Here is a 9,990-nt window from a genome sequence, read left to right as displayed (position 1 = left end):
TTTGAATGTTTTGAGGTGTTTTTATTGCAGTTGATTTCTAATTTCATGCCATTGTGATCTGAGAAAATGCTTCATATGATTTCAATCTTCTTGAACTTGTAGAGATTTAGTTTGTGTCCTAACATGTGGTCTATCTTTGAAAATGTCCCATGTGCACTTGAGAAGAATGTATACTCTAGCTTTGGGGTAAAATGTTTTGTAAATGTCAATTAATTCCATCTAATCTAGTCATTTAGGATTGCTATTTCCTTGTAGTTTTTTTTTTCTAGAACAGAGGTTCTCAACCTGTGGGTCGCGACCCCTTTAGGGGTCGAACGACCCTTTCACAGGGGTCGCCTAAGACCATCAGAAAACACATATATAATTACATATTGTTTTTGTGATTAATCACTATGCTTTAATTATGTTCAATTTGTAACAATGAAAATACATCCTGCATATCAGATATTTACATTATGATTCATAACAGTAGCAAAATTACAGTTAGGAAGTAGCAACAAAAATAATTTTATGGTTGGGGGTCACCACAACATGAGGAACTGTTTTAAAGGATCATTCACGGCATTAGGAAGGTTGAGAACCACTGGTCTAGAAGATCTATCCAGTGATGTCAGTGGGATGTTGAAGTCTGTCGCTATGATTGTATTGCTGTCTATCCCTCCTTTAAAATCCTCCAGATTTTTTATGTATTTGGATGCTCCTGTTTTGGGCGCCTATAAGTTTACCAGAGTTATATCCTCTTGTTGTATCAATACCTTTAGTATTATGAAGTGGCCTTCATTGTCTTTTATTATGGCTTTCACTTTGAAGTCTATTTTGTCAGATATGAGTATTGCTACCCCAGCTTTTTTTTTTTTTCATTTCCATTTGCCTGAAAAAATTTGTTTCATCCCTTCACTTTCATTTTGTGTGAGTCATTTGTTCTGAGGTGAGTTTATTATAGACAGCATATATATGGATCATGTTTTCTTATCCATTCAGCTACTCTTTGCCTTTTGATTGGAGCATTTAAGCCATTTACACTTGAGGTTATTATTGATAGGTACTTATTTGCTGCCATTCTTACTTTTTATGCCTGTTTTCTTCTCTTTCTCTCTATGTCTTCTTTTTACTCCAGTCCCTTTAGCACTTCTTGGAGTGCTGGTTTGGTGGTAATAAATTATTTTAGCCTGTTTTTGTCTGAGAAGCTCTTTATTTCATCTTTCATTTTGAATGATAGCCTTGCTGGATAGAGTGGTCTTATGTGCAGTGACTTGGTTTTCATCACTTTGTATACTTCATGCTACTTCCTTCTGGCCTGAAGTGTTTCTATGGAGAAATCAGCTGATAGTCTAATGGGGGCTCCCTTGTAGGTAAGTTTCTGTCTCTCTTTTGCAGCCTTTAAGATTCTTTTCTTTTTGTCTTTAATGTTTCCCATTTTAATCATTATGTGCCTAGGTGTGGGTATTTTGTGGTTCGCCTTGGCTGAAACTCTATTTCCTGAACTTAAGTGACTTTTTCCCTCACCGTAAATTTTCTGTCATTATTTCTCCAACTAGGTTCTCTATTCTGTGCTTGGATTTTTCTCCTTCTGGTACCCCTACAATGCAAATGTTGTTACATTTCATGTTGTTCCAAAGTTCCCTTAAACTCTCCTCGTGCTTTTAATTTTTTTCCATTTGCCTCTCCAAATGGGTGTGTGTGTGTTTTTTTCTACTTTCTTTTAATTAACTGATTTGGTCCCTATCTTCTTCTAGACTACTCTTGAATCCTTCCAAGGTGTTCTTTGCTTCAGCTATGTCATTCCTCATTACCACTTGATTCTTATTTATTCTTTCAACCTCTCTTTTCATATTGGTGTAGCCCTCATTAAGTTCCTTAATATTCTCATTAATTTTCTTATAATTCTCATTAAGTTGCTTATAGTTCTCACTTAATTTTTGAGCACCCTTATTACTATTACTCTGAATTCTTTATCTGACAGGTTGCTTGCTTCCATTTCATTTAGTCCTTTTCTGGTGATTCCTCCTTTTCTTTCATTTGGGGGTCTCTTGTCTCTCCATTTATTTCTGTCATTTTGTATTTGTTTCTATGTATTAGATCAAACTGCTATGCCTCCCAGACTTTGTGGGGTGGTCTTATGTAGTCAGTGTTTTGTGGGACCCAGTGGTGCATTTTCTTAGATCTCCTAAGCTCGGGGCTCTAGGAAAGTCTCTTGCTTGAGTTATATGGGTTCTCCTGTGGTAGTTGGGTCTTGAATGTTATTCTCCCATTCGTGGATGGAATCTCCTCACAGGCTGGCTGACTATGTGGCTCACCCCTGGCCATGTCAAGTGAGTTGTTGTGGAGGTGCAGTCTCTGGGTGTTTTCTGTCCTTCCTTGATATGTCTCCTCCTCAGCTGAACCTCAGTTGGTAATTCCAGGTGAATGTTCTCCAATGTAGTTATATTCCCAGTCTGGCCTTGGGATGAGGTGCATGACAGGTCTGCCTATTCAGCTGCCATTTTCCCCTCCTTGGATGAATGATTTTTAAATAGTCTATCTGGCTGGCTTTCCTGTTCTCAATTGCTAATTCACATACTATATATGAGTGCTAGTTATACAAAGTAGTACCTTTCATTCTGCCTAAGCACATAAAGAAATATATAAGATGTCTTATGAACACATGCACTTTTTTCCTTTAGGTAATATTTGGTTCATGTTGAAAATTGCAATGAGAAAACAAACAAAAAGATTCCCCCAACTTCTGTCCTAGGCACCATTTTCTCCTAACATTCTCTTCCCTCATTCACCCTATTAACTTTAATTGTTGCCTCTGTGCATATATGACTCTGCAGTCTTGCTCTAGCCTTAATATTTCTCCAGAACTTCAGGCCTCCAAAACTGTGTTGACCATGACTATCTGGATAACCCATCGATCCCTGGAACTCAGAATCTCCAAAGATGAATTCATTGTATTCCTCCCATCACCCATCCTGCTCCAAATCAACGAATTGTCAGTCAATAAGCACATGTCCACTACTATTTTTAGCTAGTGCTCAGCTATGTGTGGAATTCCCTAACTATATTAATGGTTCTACCATGCTTTCAGTTATGCAGGCCCCAAACCTTAAACATTTTAGATTTCTTTCTTTCCCTCACTTTTTTCTATGCCCTACCCCCACACCTACACATAAACATAAGCATGCAGGAACACACACACACACATAAACACAGATGCAGAGCTTGTTGCCAAATGTTGAGATAACATTCATGTAATTTCTCCTTAAGGAATCACCTTCTTTGCATTTGCACTGCCATTGCTCTATTTGAGACACTCATTTATCACCTTGATTATTGTAATGCCTTCCCAATTTGTGTTGTTGTCAAATCTTTAGACCTCACATTCATTCTCCCCACTACTACAGGATTTATCTTTCTACAAAAGGTGCTCTGATGACATAATTTATTTGCCTAGAAACCATCAGTGCTCCCCATTGTTATCAAATTAATCTTCCTAAAGTAAACTGATTGTATCACTCATCTGTTCAGAAAATAGCAATGCCTGCCTGTTTCCTAGTAAATAGAATCCAAATATCTTTAGTGTGGCATTCAGTGTCCTCCACAATACAGCCCTAATCTATCCTTCCAGCCTTAACTTCACTACCATCTACACATAGCTAAATTCAGACTCAACCCCAGCAACTTCCTTTACCTCAGAGACATCTCGTGCTTTTCAAAGTCATTTTTTGTACAACCTGCCCCCTTGCCCCTCCCATTGTTGTCTCCTGTCAAAACCCTACACATCCTTCAAGTTCTATTATTATATCATTTGTGATTGGCCCAGCCAATTTTAATCGATTATTCTTTTAATCCATTTCTTTTAAAAACAAAAATTTCTTTTTCCCCCTATGACAAACATCACACATATTCATTGGAGAAAAAAACAGATAACACAGAAATCATAAAGGAGATAATAAAAACCCTCCATCAGCCAGCCCTTCATGCTGTTATCATGTTGGGATATATCCTCCCAGCCCTTTTTTCCAGACATGAACACACACACACACACACACACACACACACACACTATAGATTGCACTATTCATACTATTTAGTAGCCTGATGGTTTTCATTTGATGCATTATAAACATTTACCATGGCATTACATAGTCTTCTGCAACATGATTTACTAGCCATATAATCTTACATTATTTATAATCACCAGTTATTTAATTAATGTCTTTTTTATGAACATTTAGATTGATCCTAACATGGTACTGGTTTTTAAATATTATAATAAATAGCTTTGTAGTTTGATACACATTCATAGTTAATTCATAGAAATTCTTGGATAGAAAGGTAAGCCAAGTTTTTAAGATATTTTTTAAATATATTTTTATTGATTTCAGAGAGGAAGTGAGAGGGAGACAGACAGAAACATCAATGATGAGAGAGAGAATCATGGATCAGCTGCCTCCTGCATGCTCCCCCCTGGGGATCAAGCCAGCAACCTGGACATGTGCCCTGACTAGGAATCAAACTGTGACTTCCTGGTTCATAGGTCAACGCTCAACCACTGAGCCATACTAGCTGGGCTAAGATATATTTTTTGAATGGTGCTATATTGCCTTCCCAAAAGGCGATTTTAAAAAATACTACCATCAAGCCCTGGCTGTGTGCTCAGTGGTTAGAGTGTCAGCCCCCACATCAAAGGGTCATGAGTTCTATTCCCAGTCAAGGGTACACACCTGGATTACAGGTTAGATCCCTGGCCCCGGTTAGGGCGGCAACTAATCGATGTGTTTCTCTCTCTCTCTCTCTCTCTCTCTCTCTCTCTCTCTCTCTCTCTCTCTCTTCTTCCCTCTCTCTATCCCTCCTCCTTCTTTACTTCTCTCTCTCCTTCCCGTCCACTCTGTGTAAAAAAAAATCAGTGGAAAAATATCCTTGTGTGAGGATCAGCAAATATAATAATAAGAAAAATACTATCCAACTTCTAATCCTTAAAATTTAACAATAGCTACTTAGAAAAGTGGCTACAGGTATGATGTAGGTATGTAATCCAAGTTGGTCGGGATAACTATAAGAAAACTGATCATGACATTTTTAGGTTCAAAAGAACAGCTGGTTTAGAGACCTTCTCAGCAAGTCTGGAATAAGTTCATGTATGGCTTGTTTTCTTGCAGCAGTACATTTGTTCGGCCTGACTTGGCAGTTGCAACCAGTTGAAGGACAGCTCTATGAAAATGGAGTTAGCAAAGGGAACAGAGGGACCGAATCCATGGATACTACTTACTCTCCAATTGGAGGAAAAGTTTCCGATAAATCAGAGAAAAAAGGTACAGTGACCAAAGTGATGGGTTGATTATTGATTACTTTTCTTCTAATTTGGTCATTAGAACCAAATCTGGGATGGGTTATCTTCACATTAAAATTCTCAAACACTTGAAAGAGGTATTCTACATGGACAGAATAAATACATGTAAATGCCTTCTGAAAGCAAATTTCCCTTTCTCTAGTGCCTTGAGTGTAAACCAATTAAACTTTTCAAATATGTTGGCAATTTTAAAAATAGATAAATATTTACTAGATGGAGATTTCAATACAATGGAAATTGCATTTCACATATAACTACCCTGAAGCAACATGGGATTTTGATTAAGTTCTCTGTGCCCAAGTCCAGCATTTATATATAACATTTTACAAAGGGTATATGGAAATTTCTTCTGTTTATAATAAGAAAAAGCCTTTTATGCTTAACATAAGGGTGAATGTTTATGTCAAAGTGCAGGGACATGAATTTTTTCTAGTTAGGGAACATGAATTCTTCCTGGTTGGAGAAAAGAAAAAAGCACTTTGAGTACTGAATTGTTAAATTTAAACAACATAAGCTTGAACTGCCTGACTTATTTACAATAAATGCCACAGTACCAGCACTCCCAACATCTTATTCACATTGAATGAACCTAGTATTAATATATAAGCATTGAAAATAGCTGGAAGTTTTTATTATAATTTCTCTTGAAATAGGATTCAGTACAGAGGGACTCTAGCCATGTTCAATCCAAAAAGTAAATATTGAAAACAAAAAGTAAAGCCAGCACTATCCTAAATATTTTTATGATATCATATACAGGGTGTCCCCCAAAAATGTATGCACACTTTAAAAACTGACAGATCTTACATTTTGAAAATGAAATGTATTTTAATAAATACTGCCTTTATAATTATTCCAAGTGTGTATACATTTTGGAAGATACCCTCATATGAGTGAATGAATGATTCAAACTTATCCTCAAAAAGCTTGCAATTTTATAGAGGTAAGAAAGTTTTATTTTGGTTCACTAGTTCCAAATAAAATATTTTGTTTTGTAGTTGTTTGGATTGCTACTCATTACTGGTGTTTTTTCGTTTCTTTGGGGAGGGGGCTAATTCATGGGTTTTGTTCTGTTTTATTTTTGTTTGCTTTTGAAAAAGTAACTTTGCTTTGGTCTATGCCTCAGTTAAAATTAATGCTCAGGTTTAGGAAAATGTTATGGTTTGTTTTAGTTTTCAATTCATGAAGCAGTTTGCTTTATTTAGAAATATTGTTTCTAACCTGGGCTGACTTTTCCTAACAATTTTACTGTTGCTGCTGAGAGGGGCTGATGGGTAGTATAAGGGCCACAGATGCCAGAGGGAAGGATCTCAATACACTTGGCCTTGGACTTTTTCTCCCTTCTCTCCTACTGTTCGATTTCTTCTTATCTGCAAGTATAAGAGCCACCACTTGGTAGCATTTCTTGCCATTTATACTGAAAATCATGAATTATCTGCTTGAGGATAATTAAACATTCAAGACAGCAGAAGATCGTCACATAGCTTTGAAAGGCTTCAGACAGGCCTCCCCAAGATGTGCCACTTGGGCATGTGGATCATTTTGAGCTGAAGGCAATTGAGACCCTGCAGCCTCAAGAGAAACTTTTACCTCCCCCTTAGAGGTTTTAAATTTCTTCTCCCTTAGAGAATTTAAATTTGGGCCCTAGCCCATAATACGAATTATCACCAGAAATAACTTTTTATGACCTATGTATGGGGCAGGGCAAACGTCTAATTACTGAACATCTGCTCTTTTTGTCATCCTGCAAATTACCCTCTGCCCCTCTGAAGCTTCAGGGCATCTTACCTCTCTCTCCTTTAGTTCAGAATATCATACACCTTGTTTTCCCTTCTGTCTCTGAACCTTTCATGTAGGTGGGGTTCCCATACATACCTAATTAATTAAATCTCATTATCTTCTCTTGTTAATCAGTCTCATGTAGACTTAATTATTAGACCAGCCAAAAGAACCTAGAAGGGTAGAATAAAATTTCTTCCTCCCCCAACAGTTGTCATTAGAGCATATTCATTTCTATATTTTAACTCAGATCTCTATCATTCTTATCCACAAAGTAGTTTGATGATGAAGACTTAAATTTATGAAGCAATTATCACGTGGCAAGAATTGTTCCAGACACTTAGCGTGTATTATATCATGACGGTAACTTTATGGTTCCCATTTTCCAAATGAGAAATAGGCACTGAGAAGTTAAGTAACTTGCCCAAGGTCAGAGAACTAGAAACTGGTGGTATTATTTCCAGAGCCTTGCCTCTTAACTTCTATACTACATTGAAATCCACATACAAAACCTATATGAAAACCACAGACACTTTACACAATGAAAGCAAAGCCCTAAAGTCTATTCATGATATATTTTCAAGAAATTCTATACACCTATATTTTTAATGGTGTGTGACAAGTTTCATAAATGAAAAATATTTTTAAGTTTCTGCTCAATTACATCAACACATGGGCTGGTCAAACTGATTTCAATTTAATACTTTATTAAGGCAAATCATTAAGAGTTAATGCCATATACACCAAAGTGTTCTGTTAAATTGACTTTTCATAGGAGTCTGAGCAAAAACTTAATGATAACTAGACATTATACTTCTGCTATATTAGTTCTTCACTACATATTACTTACCAAGTAAAAACAGTGCTCTTCTTTCATGTGCCATGTGTATACTAAACCAAACCTTGTAAAAGATGTAATGTAAGGCTATTTTCAAATGGTCAGATGTCTCCTTTTATGACTTTCTAGCATCACACACCCCATAAGTACAGTTCTAGAAGCTTGTCTCAGTGCTGCTGTATGAATTAAAATATAAAACTAAAATCCAGATCATTCTTTTTACATTGTTTTCTTTATTCTCCTAGAGAATTGGGCATTGTAGCATTGTAGTTAAGAGTCTGGACTCTGGAGTCAGACAGATTCTGACATTGAATATTGACACTGCCATTTAGTGGCTCTCCAATTCAGGCAGTTAATTCACGCAACCTCCCTGAACCAGTGTTCTCATCTGTAACATAAGAATAATAATAATAAGACCTGTCTCATATGGGGGTTGTGAGGAATAAGTGACACAATGGAAGTAAAGCATATAGCACAGTGCCAGGCACATTGTTTTACTTAGCAGTAATTATTAGGCCAAAAGACTGGAAAATGACTTTGAGTTTATTGACATCCTATTAGGCAGTCCCCACTTTCAAACTGGCATTAACTTTTCCATGAATGACAGCCTTTCTGGGATTTAGATGTTTCTTTAAATTATCTCTACTTACTAATTTAATATCTATTATTTTTAAATTTTTCATCACCTTCATCATCAGAGTAGAAGAATGGAAAAGTAGAATGGTACTTAAAAATAATCAAATTCTACTGTAATTGGTTTTCTATTAACTGTAATTATATGGATCTGCTTCTCATTAGGAAAATAAAGAATTTTCTCAACACTTAGTTTTTCCAAATGAGATTAAAAAATAATATTTTATTATAGACATTGAGTATCCTAAAATGTTTAATTTATTTGAATAATTTGAATTTAATTTCCAAAAGAAGATATAAATCACAACCACATGTTGGATTTACCAGAAAAATCAGTTGTTTATTATTTGATAAACATTTATAGAATTAAAAGCATTGTACTAAAACAGCCTGTACTACCTTAAAATTTTACAAATGTATTAAAACTAACTCTTTTAACTGCTAAGCATTATGTAACAACTACTTTAAACCAAGAGAATGATATGAATAATAAAAGACATGTCCTAAGCTTGAGTCATGTAGTGTCCATAAATTGAACTAAAAATAATTGCAATGTAATCTTTCAACAAACATACAATGTTAAAATCTTAAAGATTAGCGGGTCCAACATTCTTATTTAAAGATGAAGAAACTGAGGTCTAGACAAGTCAAAAACACACAGAGCACAGAGAGATCTGGAACTAGAACCCAGGACTTGTGGTTTCACCTCTTCTGTTTTTTTTTCACCTGTTCTTATAATAATATAATACAAACTAAATATAAATTGTGTTATGGACTGGGAAACGTTCCTTCTTAGTTCTTCTGTTCAAATGAAATAACAGATTAACAGGAGAAAATCAAATTTTAATACATAGACATGGAGAATTTATATAAGCATGAAAATTCTAAAGACAGGCAAAATGAGGAATATATGTCATTCAGAACTAAGAAGGGGTCAGTAAGGCAATTCACAAGGAGATAAAAAGAGGTAATATTTAGTAAACAAATGTATAATGGACTATCTTGAAACAATGGGACACAGAAAGGACTTTGATCAAATGGGACTTCTAGGTTCCTCCCTCTCCATCTGTATCTGATATTTCAGCAGGTTCCAGCAAAGGGGATTGGTTTGTGTTTGGTCTTGACCCCCAGTAAATAAGGGAGTCATGTGCAATTCTTATGAAAATCCTGAGAGAATGGGCAGAGAGCTTTTTTTAATAAGTCATATGGGAAAGTGTTTTTTAATTTGGTTATTTTTGTTTGTTTTGTGTAACCATTTCATAAAACAGAAAAGGCTGGAAGAATTTCAGGGGTGGGGAAAGGTTAAGGGAATTTCTTAATCAACACTCTTTTCCAGGAGCATAGGGCTTAGGTAAGGTATAGATGGCATTGTATCTGAATGAGGAGCAAGCTTATTAGGTAGTTG

The 9,990-nt window shown here is 35.8% G+C and overlaps 1 protein-coding gene across 1 annotated transcript in view; it reads left to right on the top strand.

The window, feature by feature from the left end:
• Nucleotides 1-9,990, top strand: part of TENM1 (teneurin transmembrane protein 1) — a 409,966-nt gene that overhangs the window by 91,476 nt on the left and 308,500 nt on the right. Inside the window, exon 3 of the mRNA XM_006776037.2 lies at nucleotides 5,145-5,297. Coding sequence (XP_006776100.1) covers nucleotides 5,145-5,297 — 153 coding nt within the window. The remainder of the gene's footprint in view (nucleotides 1-5,144; nucleotides 5,298-9,990) is intronic.

The sequence above is a fragment of the Myotis davidii genome, unplaced genomic scaffold (genome assembly GCF_000327345.1).
Source record: "Myotis davidii unplaced genomic scaffold, ASM32734v1 scaffold569, whole genome shotgun sequence".
Taxonomy (NCBI): Eukaryota; Metazoa; Chordata; class Mammalia; order Chiroptera; family Vespertilionidae; genus Myotis; species Myotis davidii.
This window is presented reverse-complemented; position numbering and strand designations above follow the sequence as displayed.